Here is an 18,238-nt window from a genome sequence, read left to right as displayed (position 1 = left end):
TATCTTATTTATATACATTTGTGCTTTTTTCTTATGAGCTGTAAAACATATTTTTGTGTATGATTTTATAGATAAGTTTATATTTTCTCATTAATTTTTTATTTTTTTATCTTATTTTATATTTTTATGAGAAAAGAAATGATTTTGTTCTTGGAGTTTGATGGATTAACAAGTTGTGTGGTAGTCTAAAAAAAAAGGTTTTTTAGTGGAAGAAAGTGAAGAAGTTGACGAGGATGAAGAAGAAAAAGAATATAGCGAACAACCATACGGTAAAAGAAATGATGACGATTACCACAAAATTTGACAATAGAAATGACAAGAAAGAATATGAAAAATAAGAAAACATTGAATAAAAAACACGAAAACATAGGTGGTAGCGATCAATTAAATATGAAAACGAGTTAAATTCATGATAATAAAATTGTTTTGTTTTTTTCTGATGGCCAAATAAATGGTTTAGGATATGTGAGGTCATCAGTTTGATTCGCCTCGCCTGGATGTTGAGTTAAATTCATGATTTTTTTTTAATCAGATTTGATTTTATAACACAATTGATTTTTATATTTAAAAAAATTGTGTATCTGAAATTTAACTTTTTACTTAATACTAATTTAAATTTTTAATAAGATAATATTTTACTACCGTCATCAATCATATATAGTTTTCATCAAAATATATCAAATATATCTACGTGTAGCGTGGGTTCAAAACCTAGTACTAATTAAAATTTAAAACTATAGTAACTGAATTGAATTAATTAATGGAAGGGGGGATTTTCCATATTCAAATTTAAATTTTGCTGGATATATATAGGATAATCGAATTATATTTTATAGAGCAAAATGAATAGTCGATCGTTGGCTGCAATTTCTGTAGCTGGCCATGTTTTAAACTAATCAGTTGTCGGATTGAAGAAGCTAGTAGTCAATATTATAAATAATACTTAATAAAATAGTAAAAGAACTAATTAAAAAGATGGGTATCTTAAATTATTAAAAACTAATTATAATAAAATTAAACAGGCACCTAAAAGTCAAGCGGCACGTAGAGAAATGGAAGAAAGTATCTGAAGAACGACCGTTTATAAAATTGGAATTGAAGAGGCTATATCATCATCCATCGATCGATCATATATAGCTTATATATTAATTAATACTATACAAAAAAGTACATTTATTGTTGGTAGGAATATATTTTAAAAAGAAAAGAGAGAGAGAGATATATAAAAGGAAGAGGAAGTGCGAGGAGAAAGAGGGGAAGATAAGCAAATTAAGAAGGGATTGGATTTTGTATGTCAATGGCCGTCGAGATGTCTTCGAAACAACCCACCAAAGATTTTTTCTCATCTCCAGCCCTCTCCCTCTCTCTCGTACATATTTATACCCTCTCTCTCTAATTCTTTCTGTATAACACTCACATAAACATAATACTATAATTTTTTTAATATTGATTTTAATGGAGACTATCTACACGTACAGGCTGGGATATTCCGAAATGCATCTTCCGGCAACACCGACCCTGCCGATGAAGACTTTCTGAGCAGAAGGGTAGTTGACGATGAGGATCGTACAGTGGAGATGAGCAGCGAGAACTCAGGACCCACGAGATCTAGATCAGAGGAGGACTTGGAGGGTGAGGATCACGACGAGGACTTGGAGGACGACGACGGCAACAAAGGCAATAAGAGGAAGAGGAAGAAGTATCATCGCCACACCACCGATCAGATCAGACACATGGAAGCGTACGTTCTTTCTCTTAACCCTTTTTAATATTTCCTCTCTATCATTTTTATGCCTCACCCCTCTCATCCCACACTTCTAATTATAGTTTCACTAGGGGATGATCCGATATTACTTCATTAGGGTTTCAAACAAGGAACTTCATTATTTATTAATTAGTTGGTTTTTTTTTTTTGCCTTCTGTGCCTGTTCATTTCTAGATCTCCACCCTAGCTCCCCTCTTTTTATTCCTCCCAAATATATATATATATATATATATATAAATGTATATATGTGTGTGTGTGTGTTTTATTTCATGTAACACATATCTCCATATATTCTTACTTTTATATATAAGTAGTACTTAGTGGAAGGATGATGGTGTCTTGCGCTGAAGAGCAGCATATTCACACGTTAATTTACGCCTCTTCATTAGTTTCACACCTATACTTAAAAATGTATTCATCTATTGCCGATGATGATATATCATATATATATCCTATATATCCAGCATTGATCATTTCTATGCCCTTAGTTGCATAGTTTGCCTACGCTTTGTCTTAATTATAAATTCTCCCTCTTCTCCAGACATGATGACTTTAGTTGTAATTATACTACACTATGTAGGGTCAAACGATACAGTGTTAATTTGTTTCGTTCGATCATAATTAAAGCCTAATGGTATAGTTAGGGTTCAGTTGCTTGCATATGTAAGATTTAGTTTCATCTTTAATTTAGAAAACAACAAACACATGTAAATAATAATTAATATGTCTCTGAATTATTTGATGAGGTTGCAGGCTATTCAAAGAGACACCACATCCGGACGAGAAGCAACGACAGCAGCTAAGCAAGCAATTAGGACTGGCTCCTCGCCAGGTCAAGTTCTGGTTTCAAAATCGCCGCACCCAGATCAAGGTATGTATATCTACGTGACATTTATTGATTGTGAGAATAAATTAAAAGACCATGCATGCAGTAATTAGTAGCTATAAAATAATAACACTGAACAGGCTATTCAAGAACGGCACGAGAACTCGCTGCTCAAGGCTGAGCTGGAGAAGCTGCGAGAGGAAAACAAAGCCATGAGAGAGTCGTTTTCCAAGGCGGCTAATTCCTCCTGCCCCAACTGCGGAGGAGGCCCCGATGATCTCCATCTCGAAAACTCCAAACTGAAAGCCGAGCTTGATAAACTTCGTGCAGCTCTCGGTCGCACTCCCTATCCCCTGCAGGCTTCATGCTCCGAAGATCAAGAACAACGTCTCGGATCTCTCGATTTCTACACTGGCGTATTTGCCCTGGAGAAGTCCCGCATCGCCGAGATTGCCAACCGAGCCACCCTTGAACTCCAGAAGATGGCCACCTCCGGCGAACCTCTGTGGCTCCGCAGCGTTGAGACTGGCCGTGAGATTCTTAACTACGATGAGTACCTCAAGGAGTTTCCTCAAGCTCAAGCCTCTTCGTTGCCTGGAAGGAAGACCATCGAAGCATCTAGAGATGTGGGGATTGTGTTTATGGACGCACATAAACTTGCCCAGAGTTTCATGGACGTGGTACTTAATTTTTATTTTTACCTTTATCACTAGTTATATTAAAGGATGCAATAAATTAATTGATGTGCATGCAGGGGCAATGGAAAGAGATGTTTGCGTGCTTGGTCTCAAAGGCGGCGACTGTTGATGTAATCCGTCAAGGTGAAGGGCCTTCACGGATTGACGGTGCCATTCAGTTGGTGAGTTACGTTGTCAACTTTATATATTTCATACAAAAAGTGAAACTTAATAATGACGACTACTGAGCTGATACATGGGGATGGACTGGCAGATGTTTGGGGAGATGCAACTGCTCACTCCGGTCGTTCCCACTAGAGAAGTGTACTTCGTGAGAAGCTGCCGGCAGCTTAANACCAAAGATTTTTTCTCATCTCCAGCCCTCTCCCTCTCTCTCGTACATATTTATACCCTCTCTCTCTAATTCTTTCTGTATAACACTCACATAAACATAATACTATAATTTTTTTAATATTGATTTTAATGGAGACTATCTACACGTACAGGCTGGGATATTCCGAAATGCATCTTCCGGCAACACCGACCCTGCCGATGAAGACTTTCTGAGCAGAAGGGTAGTTGACGATGAGGATCGTACAGTGGAGATGAGCAGCGAGAACTCAGGACCCACGAGATCTAGATCAGAGGAGGACTTGGAGGGTGAGGATCACGACGAGGACTTGGAGGACGACGACGGCAACAAAGGCAATAAGAGGAAGAGGAAGAAGTATCATCGCCACACCACCGATCAGATCAGACACATGGAAGCGTACGTTCTTTCTCTTAACCCTTTTTAATATTTCCTCTCTATCATTTTTATGCCTCACCCCTCTCATCCCACACTTCTAATTATAGTTTCACTAGGGGATGATCCGATATTACTTCATTAGGGTTTCAAACAAGGAACTTCATTATTTATTAATTAGTTGGTTTTTTTTTTTTGCCTTCTGTGCCTGTTCATTTCTAGATCTCCACCCTAGCTCCCCTCTTTTTATTCCTCCCAAATATATATATATATATATATATATAAATGTATATATGTGTGTGTGTGTGTTTTATTTCATGTAACACATATCTCCATATATTCTTACTTTTATATATAAGTAGTACTTAGTGGAAGGATGATGGTGTCTTGCGCTGAAGAGCAGCATATTCACACGTTAATTTACGCCTCTTCATTAGTTTCACACCTATACTTAAAAATGTATTCATCTATTGCCGATGATGATATATCATATATATATCCTATATATCCAGCATTGATCATTTCTATGCCCTTAGTTGCATAGTTTGCCTACGCTTTGTCTTAATTATAAATTCTCCCTCTTCTCCAGACATGATGACTTTAGTTGTAATTATACTACACTATGTAGGGTCAAACGATACAGTGTTAATTTGTTTCGTTCGATCATAATTAAAGCCTAATGGTATAGTTAGGGTTCAGTTGCTTGCATATGTAAGATTTAGTTTCATCTTTAATTTAGAAAACAACAAACACATGTAAATAATAATTAATATGTCTCTGAATTATTTGATGAGGTTGCAGGCTATTCAAAGAGACACCACATCCGGACGAGAAGCAACGACAGCAGCTAAGCAAGCAATTAGGACTGGCTCCTCGCCAGGTCAAGTTCTGGTTTCAAAATCGCCGCACCCAGATCAAGGTATGTATATCTACGTGACATTTATTGATTGTGAGAATAAATTAAAAGACCATGCATGCAGTAATTAGTAGCTATAAAATAATAACACTGAACAGGCTATTCAAGAACGGCACGAGAACTCGCTGCTCAAGGCTGAGCTGGAGAAGCTGCGAGAGGAAAACAAAGCCATGAGAGAGTCGTTTTCCAAGGCGGCTAATTCCTCCTGCCCCAACTGCGGAGGAGGCCCCGATGATCTCCATCTCGAAAACTCCAAACTGAAAGCCGAGCTTGATAAACTTCGTGCAGCTCTCGGTCGCACTCCCTATCCCCTGCAGGCTTCATGCTCCGAAGATCAAGAACAACGTCTCGGATCTCTCGATTTCTACACTGGCGTATTTGCCCTGGAGAAGTCCCGCATCGCCGAGATTGCCAACCGAGCCACCCTTGAACTCCAGAAGATGGCCACCTCCGGCGAACCTCTGTGGCTCCGCAGCGTTGAGACTGGCCGTGAGATTCTTAACTACGATGAGTACCTCAAGGAGTTTCCTCAAGCTCAAGCCTCTTCGTTGCCTGGAAGGAAGACCATCGAAGCATCTAGAGATGTGGGGATTGTGTTTATGGACGCGCATAAACTTGCCCAGAGTTTCATGGACGTGGTACTTAATTTTTATTTTCACTTTTATCACTAGTTATATTAAAGGATGCAATAAATTAATTGATGTGCATGCAGGGGCAATGGAAAGAGATGTTTGCGTGCTTGGTCTCAAAGGCGGCGACTGTTGATGTAATCCGTCAAGGTGAAGGGCCTTCACGGATTGACGGTGCCATTCAGTTGGTGAGTTACGTTGTCAACTTTATATATTTCATACAAAAAGTGAAACTTAATAATGACGACTACTGAGCTGATACATGGGGATGGACTGGCAGATGTTTGGGGAGATGCAACTGCTCACTCCGGTCGTTCCCACTAGAGAAGTGTACTTCGTGAGAAGCTGCCGGCAGCTTAACCCTGAGAAATGGGCTATTGTGGACGTCTCGGTGTCCGTGGAGGACAGCAACACAGAGAAGGAGGCTTCTCTTCTTAAATGTCGGAAACTGCCCTCAGGGTGCATCATTGAGGACACCTCCAACGGCCACTCCAAGGTCACCTGGGTGGAGCACCTCGACGTGTCTGCCTCCACAGTTCAGCCTCTCTTCCGCTCCTTGGTCAACACCGGTTTGGCCTTTGGGGCTCGACACTGGGTCGCCACACTTCAGCTCCATTGCGAACGCCTCGTCTTCTTCATGGCTACCAACGTCCCCACCAAGGACTCTCTCGGTCTGTCTATATCCCTGGATATCCTCCATTTACTATCTCTGTCTTTCGATACATATAATCTTTTCATTACTTCTAAACTCTCTCGGTCTGTCGATGATCAGGAGTTAANCACCGATCAGATCAGACACATGGAAGCGTACGTTCTTTCTCTTAACCCTTTTTAATATTTCCTCTCTATCATTTTTATGCCTCACCCCTCTCATCCCACACTTCTAATTATAGTTTCACTAGGGGATGATCCGATATTACTTCATTAGGGTTTCAAACAAGGAACTTCATTATTTATTAATTAGTTGGTTTTTTTTTTTTGCCTTCTGTGCCTGTTCATTTCTAGATCTCCACCCTAGCTCCCCTCTTTTTATTCCTCCCAAATATATATATATATATATATATATAAATGTATATATGTGTGTGTGTGTGTTTTATTTCATGTAACACATATCTCCATATATTCTTACTTTTATATATAAGTAGTACTTAGTGGAAGGATGATGGTGTCTTGCGCTGAAGAGCAGCATATTCACACGTTAATTTACGCCTCTTCATTAGTTTCACACCTATACTTAAAAATGTATTCATCTATTGCCGATGATGATATATCATATATATATCCTATATATCCAGCATTGATCATTTCTATGCCCTTAGTTGCATAGTTTGCCTACGCTTTGTCTTAATTATAAATTCTCCCTCTTCTCCAGACATGATGACTTTAGTTGTAATTATACTACACTATGTAGGGTCAAACGATACAGTGTTAATTTGTTTCGTTCGATCATAATTAAAGCCTAATGGTATAGTTAGGGTTCAGTTGCTTGCATATGTAAGATTTAGTTTCATCTTTAATTTAGAAAACAACAAACACATGTAAATAATAATTAATATGTCTCTGAATTATTTGATGAGGTTGCAGGCTATTCAAAGAGACACCACATCCGGACGAGAAGCAACGACAGCAGCTAAGCAAGCAATTAGGACTGGCTCCTCGCCAGGTCAAGTTCTGGTTTCAAAATCGCCGCACCCAGATCAAGGTATGTATATCTACGTGACATTTATTGATTGTGAGAATAAATTAAAAGACCATGCATGCAGTAATTAGTAGCTATAAAATAATAACACTGAACAGGCTATTCAAGAACGGCACGAGAACTCGCTGCTCAAGGCTGAGCTGGAGAAGCTGCGAGAGGAAAACAAAGCCATGAGAGAGTCGTTTTCCAAGGCGGCTAATTCCTCCTGCCCCAACTGCGGAGGAGGCCCCGATGATCTCCATCTCGAAAACTCCAAACTGAAAGCCGAGCTTGATAAACTTCGTGCAGCTCTCGGTCGCACTCCCTATCCCCTGCAGGCTTCATGCTCCGAAGATCAAGAACAACGTCTCGGATCTCTCGATTTCTACACTGGCGTATTTGCCCTGGAGAAGTCCCGCATCGCCGAGATTGCCAACCGAGCCACCCTTGAACTCCAGAAGATGGCCACCTCCGGCGAACCTCTGTGGCTCCGCAGCGTTGAGACTGGCCGTGAGATTCTTAACTACGATGAGTACCTCAAGGAGTTTCCTCAAGCTCAAGCCTCTTCGTTGCCTGGAAGGAAGACCATCGAAGCATCTAGAGATGTGGGGATTGTGTTTATGGACGCGCATAAACTTGCCCAGAGTTTCATGGACGTGGTACTTAATTTTTATTTTCACTTTTATCACTAGTTATATTAAAGGATGCAATAAATTAATTGATGTGCATGCAGGGGCAATGGAAAGAGATGTTTGCGTGCTTGGTCTCAAAGGCGGCGACTGTTGATGTAATCCGTCAAGGTGAAGGGCCTTCACGGATTGACGGTGCCATTCAGTTGGTGAGTTACGTTGTCAACTTTATATATTTCATACAAAAAGTGAAACTTAATAATGACGACTACTGAGCTGATACATGGGGATGGACTGGCAGATGTTTGGGGAGATGCAGCTGCTCACTCCGGTCGTTCCCACTAGAGAAGTGTACTTCGTGAGAAGCTGCCGGCAGCTGACCCCTGAGAAATGGGCTATTGTGGACGTCTCGGTGTCCGTGGAGGACAGCAACACAGAGAAGGAGGCTTCTCTGCTTAAATGCCGAAAACTGCCCTCAGGGTGCATCATTGAGGACACCTCCAACGGCCACTCCAAGGTCACCTGGGTGGAGCACCTTGACGTGTCTGCCTCCACAGTTCAGCCTCTCTTCCGCTCCTTAGTCAACACCGGTTTGGCCTTTGGGGCTCGACACTGGGTCGCCACACTTCAGCTCCACTGCGAACGCCTCGTCTTCTTCATGGCTACCAACGTCCCCACCAAGGACTCTCTCGGTCTGTCTATATCCCTGGATCCTCCATTTACTATCTCTGTCTTTCGATACATATAATATCTTCATTACTTCTAAACTCTCTCGGTCTGCTGATGAGCAGGAGTTACAACACTGGCCGGGAGAAAGAGCGTGCTGAAGATGGCGCAAAGGATGACACAAAGCTTCTACCGCGCCATTGCTGCATCAAGCTACCATCAATGGACAAAAATCACCACAAAAACTGGTCAAGACATGCGAGTTTCTTCCAGGAAGAACCTCCATGATCCTGGGGAACCCACGGGAGTCATTGTCTGCGCTTCTTCTTCCCTCTGGTTACCTGTTTCCCCAACTCTTCTCTTTGATTTCTTTAGAGATGAAGCTCGTCGCCATGAGGTACATTCTCAAACCCATACACATTTTATGCAAACGATAAAACGGGCTTCCACTCATATATCTAACTATACATCATCATCAGTGGGATGCTTTGTCGAACGGAGCGCATGTCCAGTCTATTGCAAGCTTATCCAAGGGACAAGACAGAGGCAACTCAGTGGCTATCCAGGTAGGCTTATTTTGTCTGCACAATTCTTTCAATTGGTCTCGGCTTCCATAATCTGGATGTCTATTTCCAGACAGTGAAAACGAGGGAAAAGAGCATATGGGTGCTGCAAGACAGCTGCACTAACTCGTACGAGTCGGTGGTGGTATACGCTCCGGTAGATATAAACACGACGCAGCTGGTGCTCGCGGGACATGATTCAAGCAGCATCCAAATCCTGCCCTGTGGATTCTCAATCATACCCGATGGAGTAGAGTCACGGCCACTGGTAATCACGACAACACAAGATGACAGAAATAGCCAAGGAGGGTCTCTCCTCACACTGGCCCTCCAAACCCTCATCAACCCTTCTCCTGCAGCAAAACTGAATATGGAGTCTGTGGATTCCGTCACAAACCTCGTCTCTGTTACGCTACACAACATTAAGAGAAGCCTACAAATCGAAGATTGTTGATGACAACTCACTCACAACAGGTGCCCACTCTTATATGTGAAGAAGAAGATGTTACTATCTATATAAGTATATGATAATGTATAGCATTGCATTAAGTATTGTACAAAAACGAGGACGAGCTCTCTCTTCTGCAATCATATTATTACCTATTATTATCCAACACTAAATATATATTTGGTCCACAAAGCAGCGAATGAAAACTCTCAGATTCCTTTCTCAATTATGAACCAAAACAAAAGTGGAATCAGTTAGACCAGCAATCCAGCATCCACGAAAAGGCATATTTATATTTTGCAACAGACAAAGAACAGATAACAGTAGTTAGAATCGAAGACATTGCCAACACAAACATCATTCACATTCTAAATGTAACTGAGGACGCAGGTCAGGCAAAACAAATTGGTACTACTAAGGAAACAAATCAGATTGAAATAACAAAAGCATTCCATAGATTACAGAGAGTTGGGGATACACAAACAAACAGAAGAAGAAGCAGAGCATCATCGGAATCGGAAACGGAAGGCAAACAGAAAAGAAAGAAAGAAAGACAGCTTTTACCGACCGAGAGAAACAAAGACAATAGTAATGCTCTAAGCAGCAGGCTGCTGAGACTCCAAGGGAATGCCAAGGAGGCCATCTCCTCCGGCTACGGCTCCGGATTTCCTGGCGACGACAGGGAGCGCCACAAATGATTTGGTCTTACTGATAGGTCTGCTCTTTTCCAGCCTCACAACGTCGCCCACCTTGAACTGATTATCAGGGTCATGAGCTTGGTACTTCTTCTTCATCCTCACTCGCCTCTTGTACTTTGGGTGGGGAGCCAGCCTCACCACCTCCACCGCCACAGTCTTGTCGTTGGTTGCGCACACCACGCGCCCCTGCATCGTTTTCATCGCTCTGATGACCGGAACTAAAGCCGGCATTCTAGGGTTCGGGAACGAATTGGGCTTAGATAGGGAAGAGAGAGGAGTGGAGCCATGGGCGAAGGGAGACGAAAGCTTCAGAGCTTGCAGAGATGAGGTTAGGGACGTCATCGTTATCCCCAGAGAGGAGGATTGGGTTTTGGAAGAAGAAGATAAGGCTACTTTACATTCATATATACAGATGAATTGGTTAAAAAATGGGTTTACAGTAAAATGGGCCTAATTGTAAAGCCTAATTTGGGGGGTTTTNACTTCTTCTTCATCCTCACTCGCCTCTTGTACTTTGGGTGGGGAGCCAGCCTCACCACCTCCACCGCCACAGTCTTGTCGTTGGTTGCGCACACCACGCGCCCCTGCATCGTTTTCATCGCTCTGATGACCGGAACTAAAGCCGGCATTCTAGGGTTCGGGAACGAATTGGGCTTAGATAGGGAAGAGAGAGGAGTGGAGCCATGGGCGAAGGGAGACGAAAGCTTCAGAGCTTGCAGAGATGAGGTTAGGGACGTCATCGTTATCTATCCCCAGAGAGGAATTGGGTTTTGGAAGAAGAAGAAGATAAGGCTACTTTACATTCATATATACATACAGATGAATTGGTTAAAAATGGGTTTACAGTAAAATGGGCCTAGTTTTAAAGCCCAATTGGGGGGTTTTTTATAAACAAGGAATTACAAAGCCCATTGAAAAGTTTTGAATCCTAAAAAGAATTAATTAATTTAATTTATCTGTCTTCCTCGCTCTTTTGTTTGCCCCTTCTCCTAGATCTCCCCCACCACCACATTTACTATCAATGCCGGGCCGTTGGACTCTTGACGCCGCCTAGGGTTTCTAGGTATGAGGTCTTCTTTGTGGTCACTACGCTCAGCTTCTCCTTCACCAACGGATCATCCGATACATCCTTCTTGGACTCTAAGTCGCCGTTCCCCTGACCGGCCTGATCGAAGTCCCATCCCATGAAATCCGACAGCGTCATGCTCCCGACCAGCGTCTCGTCCTCTGATTCAATCGGGGTGCTCCTCTTGTTCACCGCTCTGTCTGCCTCCAAAACATCGTCTATTCTCGACAGCACCGTGTACGCCAAGCTCTCTAGTATTCTCGAGTAGCTCTCCAGCACCGCTTGACCCACGTCCTTGTTGAACTGGATCTTGCTGATGTCAAGTGAAGACTGAGAAATCCCAGGGTATCTATGTTTTAGGATGAGCAAAATGGTCTCAGCCCGCTCTTCGAAGACCTCTCGCTTCTCCAGGCTCACTCCGGACGCCCATGGTGCCGATGACTTGCTGTCTTTGTAAACCATTTTGCGTTTCCATATAACGATTGATGCCTCGATTCTGTTTTTGAGGTCGACGATCTTGTGCTCCGAGGACATGTCCATGCTGTTCAGGAACTGGTCCGGGTCAAAGAAGTCCACCGTTATATTCTTGTACACCTGATCCCCGAGACTCGCCCTCCCGTTCTGTACAAACCAAAACCAAATAAAAAAACACAATTCTGAGTAAGTATTATTCTCTCATACTCCATTAACAAACTGGATTGTGTGGTTGGTTATACCTTAGGGAGAGAGTCGATGTAGCTCTCAGGTATTTCCATCTCGAACAAAACCTGTGCGTTGATGGCCATGGCTGCCTTTAGAACCTGGTTTACACAGTCCTTCTGGTACTGCACGAAACTTCTAGCTGCTTCTGATAGACCATCTGGCGGAACTTTGACTGTCGGAATCCACCATTTTTCGTCGTTTCTCTTACTGTCTGAGTCAGGGGAGTCTTTTGAAACATAGGTGAACTCGCTTTGGTCCTTGAAATTTTCTAGACAATCCTAGGAAGAGAAATTAAAAGCTGGATCATGATTCTAATTGGAATTATTTAAAGCACTGACATTTGTTTCTTCACAATGTACTTGGTCAACTCATATATATATATATATATGGCCTTTCAATTAGGAGATGAGAGCTAGAGAGGTCCTTACGATGAGCATGGCGTCCAGTTTCCTCAATGCGGGGATGTTCATGTGTAGGTCAGTACGTTGGCGTGTGGTCATTATCTGTTAAATCATCAAAGACCAATAAATAAAAATAAGGAATCATGGGATGTTTTACCAAATGAAGGGTAGATAGGTAAGCAAGTAACATGCCTCCATATTGGTCCCATCTTTATTTTTTTGCTGAGAAGGAGCAAACTCCACAACGTAGTCGGTCACCGAGAGAAGCCAATCAATCTCTTTTCTCCATCTTGCTCTCCTCTCTGCAGGCATTGGCTCCAAACGCCGTTGCTCTCCAAACACGGAAGCTACGTACCAACCACATATATAAACGTCGACGTCAGATGGTTGGTTAATTAAAAAAAAAAAAAGAACAGTGAAAAGCGGGTCCATTATGATCCAGCTACCTGCAATGTTTGTGATTGCGTTTGAGAGGGCGAGAGCAGAGGATACTCCTTTGCCTCCACCGGAATTGTCCTCTCCCAGCAACAGCTTGGAGAAGCGTTCTTTCATCTGCTCCATGTCTGCCATTAATTATATCGCAAAGCCATACGTTAGCTAGATAAGAAAGCAGGAAAGTCATGAGAAGAGAGAGAGTACATGCCTGCCAAAAGCTGCTTTTCTCTAGCCAGTGCGGCGGCGAGCGCTGCTTCATCCGCAGCCGATCTTAAAAGTGGCGGGCCCTTACTAGGATGAATAATGGTCAACGGTTCGGCCTCGTTGGACCCCGTGGCAGCCTCATCTAGACCTGTCTCGACGCTGAGACTTTTGGCGTGTCTCGTTGCATTGTTGTTTTCGTTGTTCCTCCATTTGAAATTAAAGAGCCTGCTCCTATAGCTTTCCTGTTCTTCTTCTGATGCACGAACCATTACTGGTTCCTTTGATCGCAGCACGAGAGAGAGAGAGAGAGAGAATTAGAGAGGAGAGAGATAGAGAGGATCAAAAGGGGCCTCTCTTGAGATAGGGAGAATCAAAATGTAGTGGGAGGGGGAGAGGAGAAGCTAATCGAGCGGCAAAACAATAAAGAGGATTTGCCTGCCTAATTGTTGTTACAGTGAGTTTGGCTTTGAGAAAATTGTGGAGCTTCTTCTTTCTTTTTTTGGAATGAGGGGACATGGGGCGCATGTTTTAGACCACACCTCTTAATTTTAACTAATCATTATTTAGGATTTGATAATTTGAGATAGAGAGAGAGAGAGAGGTGTGTTTGAATCAATGTGTTATTATAATATAAGGATAAAGTATGTGAATTGTGATTAACCATTTCACTGGATTCTGCATTGTCAACGGCTACGTTGTTCATACACTGATACACATACAATGTCTTTCCTTTTGTTCTTCAAATTTATCATATATATGTTCATGAATCTCAAATATGCATGAATATCAAACGTGCAATGCTGTCGTCCGTTATGAAAAGATTCGGCCGACACAGCTTACTTAACAGCCCATTAATAGTGGGTAATTTAAGTTATGGGCTGAAATATAGGCCCATATTATTATATCTCTGTTAGAGACGCATCGTCCTCGTCGTCAGTCGATAATTACAGACCACTCCATCCATCATCTCTGGGAGACGCGAGAGAGAGAGAGAGAGAGAAGAGTGTCTGGAATTTCGAAAGAAAAGATGGAATCAATCGGAGTACTGATGATGTGCCCCATGTCTTCGTACCTCGAGAACGAGCTTCAGAAGCGCTTCAACCTTCTTCGCTTCTGGACTTCTCCTGAGAAATCCGTCTTCCTAGAAACACATCGGAACTCCATCCGCGCCGTCGTTGGAAATGCTTTTGCCGGCGCTGATGCTCAACTCATCAACGATCTTCCCAAGCTTGAGATTGTCTCCAGCTTCAGCGTCGGCCTAGACAAGATTGATCTAGGGATATGCAAAGATAAAGGGATCCGCGTCACCAACACTCCCGACGTCCTCACCGAAGACGTCGCAGATCTCGCGATTGGGCTTATCATCGCTCTCCTCCGACGGCTATGTGAGTGCGATCGCTATGTCCGGAGCGGAAAATGGAAGCAAGGTGACTTCAAACTCACCACTAAGGTTCTCTCTCTCTCTCTCTCTCTCTCTCTCTCTCTCTCTCTCTTCACATACCCTCTTTCAAAGTATTGATCGAAGCCTGCATATATTAAATCGAATTTCTCATGTAAAAGAAATCAAAGTTAGTGGTGATCGCTCCTGGTTGGAAATGAATTTGATGTTTAGATTAGATAAAAAAGAAATGATCGTAAGGGCTGATTCGATTTACATAGTACACTAGACACAGTAGCTTGTTGAAAAGTGATTTTTCTTTTTTTCTTCTATCACTTAGCACGGCCTAATTGTGGATAACGGGTCCCGTATATGTTGTGTTAAGCTGCTATTATTAGTCTTTAGAAAAGAGCTCTGCTTATCTTGGTCTTCTACTTCTATCTCTGCTTTAACATTCTTTCTTGTTGACTCAGTTTAGTGGAAAATCCGTGGGCATCATTGGTCTAGGTAGAATTGGGACTGCCATTGCAAAGAGGGCTGAAGCTTTCAGCTGCCCAATCAATTACTACTCCAGAACAGTGAAGCCTGATGTAGCCTACAAGTATTATCCAACGGTGGTTGACCTCGCTAAAAACTCTGACATCCTCGTGGTGGCATGCCCGCTGTCAGACGAGACCAGACACATTGTCAACCGTCAGGTGATGGATGCCTTAGGACCAAAGGGTGTGCTGATAAACATAGGCCGTGGACCACATGTTGACGAGCAAGAGCTTGTAAAAGCTCTAACAGAAGGCCGCCTTGGTGGGGCTGCCCTGGACGTGTTTGAGAAAGAGCCGCACGTGCCCGAAGAGCTCTTTGGCCTTGAAAACGTCGTTCTCCTCCCTCACGTGGGAAGTGGCACTGTGGAGACTCGGAATGCCATGGCCGATCTTGTGGTGGGTAACTTGGAAGCACACTTTTCTGGCAAGTCACTTCTCACTCCGGTGGTCTGAATGATGATTCATTTGGGATTTGGTTTCTTTTGAAAGACTGATAAGCTAAGTTACACTGGTATACAAGGAATGGATTTTGAACGCTAAACGAAACCTCTGTTTTATGTCTCTTACTTTATCTTTCTTTTCCCAAAGTTTTAGAATAGTTAGTATAGGAGTGCCGCATAAGTTAGGACTGTAAGTTAACCAAAAAAGATAAATACCGTTTACCAAACTACTCACAGAAGACATTATAATAGTCAAGTGAAGTGAAATATCTATTTTGTTGAGAATTAGCTGACCCTATAAAAGTAGAGAAGAGTATGACATAACAAAAAAAACCAACACTACAACTAGGGCTCCTTTCGTGCCTTCTTGATTGGTTGTGCGGATTCGAAATCTTTGCCTTTTTCCTTGATGTCACCTTCTTTCCTGATACAAATGAACAAAGAATCTTGGAGTTAAGTTAGAACACTCGAACCAGAGACAACATGTGAACAAATTTGTTCTGGTACAAGCCAAGTCCCAAGTCTATTCCCTGCAATGAATAGACAAGGTTTGGTTTGATGTCATACCCTTCTCCTTCCGGCTCAGCTGATGATAGTCTTTTCCACAACTCTCTCTCGATCTCCCCTGAAAGCATTAGTATACCAGTCATTTCAAGCGTTTCTATGGTTAACTTCATTTTTTGGCACGACTAACTCAAGGGGATTGCCACCTTACCATTCACTGCTTCTAAGGCTATTGAGAAGTTATTCTTTACAACTAAACCTCCAACAAACTCCGCAGCTGCACGGGCTTTCGTTGCTGTTTCTGAATCTATGAAACAAACGTAACCCGAATCCAATCCACGAGAGTATTCTATGTGCTGCAATAAGCACAGGAAAAGATGATTGTTCAACATTCAACAATCAATTTTTTTCTAAGGGATTGGTGGTTGGACAAAAGGTTGCAACTTACCTTAACGCTGCCAAATCTTTGAAATACATCCTTGAGAACCTCAGAGCCAAGAGAATCACTGGTGTTCCATGGGGGAACAGCAAGTTGATCAGCGGTGTTAACTCTCTCCTTGCCACCTTCCTTCTTTCTATCAGTTTCTTCCAACCTCTCTGCAATGCATGTCTCCTTATCTTCCTTCTCTCTGATGTTAATATTCAGAGTCCTGGGTTTTTCTGCAACCGAGAGCAGTTGCTTAGAGAGCAGTTCACATGTTTTTTTTTTATAGAGATCAACAACAATCTTGAGAAGCGAGAAAGTACCTTTGTTCGTTATATTTTCTCCACTGGCTATCCATTTCAATGTGAATTTAACAAGCTGACCTATGCCGAATCTGTAGCAATATATATATATATATATATATATATATATATATGGGTAGATAGAAACAAATGAGCCAACTTGCACTTGATAAATCAAGAAGCGTTTTGGTGATACAAAAACAAACTGACTCATTGTGGGAGGTATCTCTAGGACTTGAGCCTGATATTCCGAGTAGCTTGATTAGATTATCTCTTTGACAGTCAAAATCACTCCTGCATAGCAAACAGGAAGGAATGGTCAGGTAAATGCCAATATCTGCTACATAGGAAAACCATCCTGAACTTACTTTGGTATGAGTACTAAGTCGGCGCCTGCATAGACCAAACTCTGCCTCAAAATAAATTCAGTGTCTTGTTCAGAGGAGAATTCAACCAAAGCAGTGCCACAAAAGTGTCGCTTATCTGCGATGTGGTGAGGTAGCCTCACACTGTTCACCTGAACAATGTTCAGTTAAAAAAAAAAATCAGATGAGAGGCTAGTTAGGAGGAGGAGATTGATGATTATTAGACGCATGTGAAGAAGAAGAAGAAGAACCTTGGCGTATTGAGAGAAGAAAGATGCTACATCGTCCATCTTAATGCTGTACTCAAAAGGTGAAGCCGCAAGGGTTCTTCTGTGGACTTGTTCAAGCACCTCTTCCGGTTTGGTGAGTTTAGTTCCTCTACCGATCCTTAGTCCTTGGAGCAACAAGGGTAGGTAGGCAGATGTGGAAGAAAAGAATTATGATTCATCATAATATATAAGGAATTGGCAAACCAAAGAGAAACGAGAAAGATGAGTTACCACCATTGTTGGAAACTTTAAGAAAATGAGAGGTGCGCAAGAGAGTAGCTACATCCTCCAAAATTCTGAGAGGGATGTCTTCTCGTTTGATGTTGTTACCGAGGCCGAGGAGGTTCCTCATACGAGAGAAGGAACAAACCAGACGCAGACTAACCACTAGAGAGAGAGAGAGAGAGAGAGAGATACGGGGCGTATCAAGGAAAAATCAAAGTACAATGAATAGAAACTGAGTCTACTGCTCTAGTGTGTGTTTATATCTATATAGGATACGGCCATCTTTGCTCTTGGTGACTTCCCTGTTGAGGAAATCATCTCTGGGTAGATTACTGTCACTGAAGTAGAACTCCACCTTCAATTCAACCAGAGATTAAAAAAAAAAAAATGTTAAACGAGAGAGAGAGAGAGAGAGAAATAAATCAGAGATGAAAATGAAGGAAATCAATCACAATCAGCAGACCTGGGTAAGCAACTTCCTGGCGGTTTCTTCGTTGAAGGAAGCCATAGCTGCCTGCTGCAATCGGAAGAGAAGCCGGAGAAGAGGAAGAGAGGAGAGGACGTTTACTGAACTGAAAGGGTTGGATCTCTGATACATTAATAGGCCCATCCATACATTGCTAGGCCCATCCATGCATTTGGTAGGCCCAATCTTCCGTTCGAGAGATAAGCCCATCAGACTCTGAGCCCCGCGTCCAAACAGCCTCGTCTTCTTCGAAATCGGCGGCAAAATGCCAAAAAAAA

The 18,238-nt window shown here is 42.3% G+C and overlaps 6 protein-coding genes and 1 pseudogene across 7 annotated transcripts; 3 read left to right on the top strand and 4 right to left on the bottom strand.

Annotated features, from left to right (window-relative positions):
- LOC109125200 lies at positions 1,185 to 6,287 on the top strand (annotated as a pseudogene).
- Positions 6,345 to 9,715, top strand: LOC104752549 (homeobox-leucine zipper protein GLABRA 2). Its single transcript, XM_010474719.2, has 8 exons — positions 6,345 to 6,365; positions 7,143 to 7,260; positions 7,356 to 7,895; positions 7,970 to 8,074; positions 8,167 to 8,557; positions 8,657 to 8,928; positions 9,011 to 9,097; positions 9,168 to 9,715. The coding sequence occupies exons 1-8, from the start codon at positions 6,358 to 6,360 to the stop codon at positions 9,546 to 9,548; spliced, it is 1,902 nt and encodes a 633-aa protein (XP_010473021.1). The 5' UTR covers positions 6,345 to 6,357; the 3' UTR covers positions 9,549 to 9,715.
- On the bottom strand, positions 9,935 to 10,623 carry LOC104752548 (30S ribosomal protein S17, chloroplastic). The gene has a single exon (XM_010474717.2). It carries the CDS (start codon positions 10,580 to 10,582, stop codon positions 10,139 to 10,141), a length of 444 nt encoding a protein of 147 aa, XP_010473019.1. The 5' UTR covers positions 10,583 to 10,623; the 3' UTR covers positions 9,935 to 10,138.
- LOC104754061 (30S ribosomal protein S17, chloroplastic-like) lies at positions 10,675 to 11,027 on the bottom strand. The gene has a single exon (XM_010476220.2). The coding sequence runs from the start codon at positions 10,978 to 10,980 to the stop codon at positions 10,675 to 10,677; it is 306 nt and encodes a 101-aa protein (XP_010474522.1). The 5' UTR covers positions 10,981 to 11,027.
- Positions 11,212 to 13,600, bottom strand: LOC104752547 (rop guanine nucleotide exchange factor 12). The gene is made up of 6 exons (XM_010474716.2): positions 13,053 to 13,600; positions 12,856 to 12,972; positions 12,602 to 12,756; positions 12,437 to 12,511; positions 12,023 to 12,286; positions 11,212 to 11,927 (listed from the first exon to the last, which is right to left on the bottom strand). Exons 1-6 carry the CDS (start codon positions 13,315 to 13,317, stop codon positions 11,259 to 11,261), a joined length of 1,545 nt encoding a protein of 514 aa, XP_010473018.1. The 5' UTR covers positions 13,318 to 13,600; the 3' UTR covers positions 11,212 to 11,258.
- LOC104752546 (glyoxylate/hydroxypyruvate reductase A HPR2) lies at positions 13,978 to 15,531 on the top strand. Its single transcript, XM_010474715.2, has 2 exons — positions 13,978 to 14,498; positions 14,900 to 15,531. Exons 1-2 carry the CDS (start codon positions 14,076 to 14,078, stop codon positions 15,416 to 15,418), a joined length of 942 nt encoding a protein of 313 aa, XP_010473017.1. The 5' UTR covers positions 13,978 to 14,075; the 3' UTR covers positions 15,419 to 15,531.
- On the bottom strand, positions 15,584 to 18,174 carry LOC104752545 (la protein 2-like). Of its 2 annotated transcripts, none has more exons than XM_010474713.2 (11): positions 17,958 to 18,174; positions 17,771 to 17,849; positions 17,501 to 17,656; positions 17,252 to 17,394; positions 17,004 to 17,152; positions 16,846 to 16,929; positions 16,657 to 16,727; positions 16,358 to 16,569; positions 16,121 to 16,265; positions 15,973 to 16,030; positions 15,584 to 15,829 (listed from the first exon to the last, which is right to left on the bottom strand). In XM_010474713.2, the coding sequence occupies exons 1-11, from the start codon at positions 18,168 to 18,170 to the stop codon at positions 15,751 to 15,753; spliced, it is 1,389 nt and encodes a 462-aa protein (XP_010473015.1). In that variant the 5' UTR covers positions 18,171 to 18,174; the 3' UTR covers positions 15,584 to 15,750. The 2 variants fall into 2 exon arrangements, with proteins under 2 accessions (XP_010473015.1, XP_010473016.1); XM_010474714.2 differs by having other exon boundaries at positions 17,504 to 17,656; positions 17,958 to 18,172.

Source organism: Camelina sativa, chromosome 16, assembly GCF_000633955.1.
Source record: "Camelina sativa cultivar DH55 chromosome 16, Cs, whole genome shotgun sequence".
In the NCBI taxonomy this organism is placed as follows: domain Eukaryota; kingdom Viridiplantae; phylum Streptophyta; class Magnoliopsida; order Brassicales; family Brassicaceae; genus Camelina; species Camelina sativa.
This window is presented reverse-complemented; position numbering and strand designations above follow the sequence as displayed.

What these genes read in the sequence shown, in the direction of transcription:
- LOC104752548 (XM_010474717.2), bottom strand. Translation starts at nt 10,582, where the DNA reads ATGACGTCCCTAACCTCATCTCTGCAAGCTCTGAAGCTTTCGTCTCCC.
- LOC104752546 (XM_010474715.2), top strand. Translation starts at nt 14,076, where the DNA reads ATGGAATCAATCGGAGTACTGATGATGTGCCCCATGTCTTCGTACCTC. An exon ending in ACTTCAAACTCACCACTAAG is followed by an intron (nt 14,499 to 14,899) that starts GTTCTCTCTCTC and finishes TTGTTGACTCAG; the next exon opens with TTTAGTGGAAAATCCGTGGG.
- LOC104752545 (XM_010474713.2), bottom strand. Translation starts at nt 18,170, where the DNA reads ATGGGCTTATCTCTCGAACGGAAGATTGGGCCTACCAAATGCATGGAT. An exon ending in CACCAAGAGCAAAGATGGCC is followed by an intron (nt 17,657 to 17,770) that starts GTATCCTATATA and finishes CTCTCTCTCTAG; the next exon opens with TGGTTAGTCTGCGTCTGGTT. An exon ending in AGCCTTAGAAGCAGTGAATG is followed by an intron (nt 16,031 to 16,120) that starts GTAAGGTGGCAA and finishes TAATGCTTTCAG; the next exon opens with GGGAGATCGAGAGAGAGTTG.
- LOC104752549 (XM_010474719.2), top strand. An exon ending in ATGAAGCTCGTCGCCATGAG is followed by an intron (nt 8,929 to 9,010) that starts GTACATTCTCAA and finishes CATCATCATCAG; the next exon opens with TGGGATGCTTTGTCGAACGG. An exon ending in GCAACTCAGTGGCTATCCAG is followed by an intron (nt 9,098 to 9,167) that starts GTAGGCTTATTT and finishes GTCTATTTCCAG; the next exon opens with ACAGTGAAAACGAGGGAAAA.
- LOC104752547 (XM_010474716.2), bottom strand. Translation starts at nt 13,317, where the DNA reads ATGGTTCGTGCATCAGAAGAAGAACAGGAAAGCTATAGGAGCAGGCTC. An exon ending in AACTGGACGCCATGCTCATC is followed by an intron (nt 12,287 to 12,436) that starts GTAAGGACCTCT and finishes TTCTCTTCCTAG; the next exon opens with GATTGTCTAGAAAATTTCAA. An exon ending in ACATCGACTCTCTCCCTAAG is followed by an intron (nt 11,928 to 12,022) that starts GTATAACCAACC and finishes TGGTTTGTACAG; the next exon opens with AACGGGAGGGCGAGTCTCGG.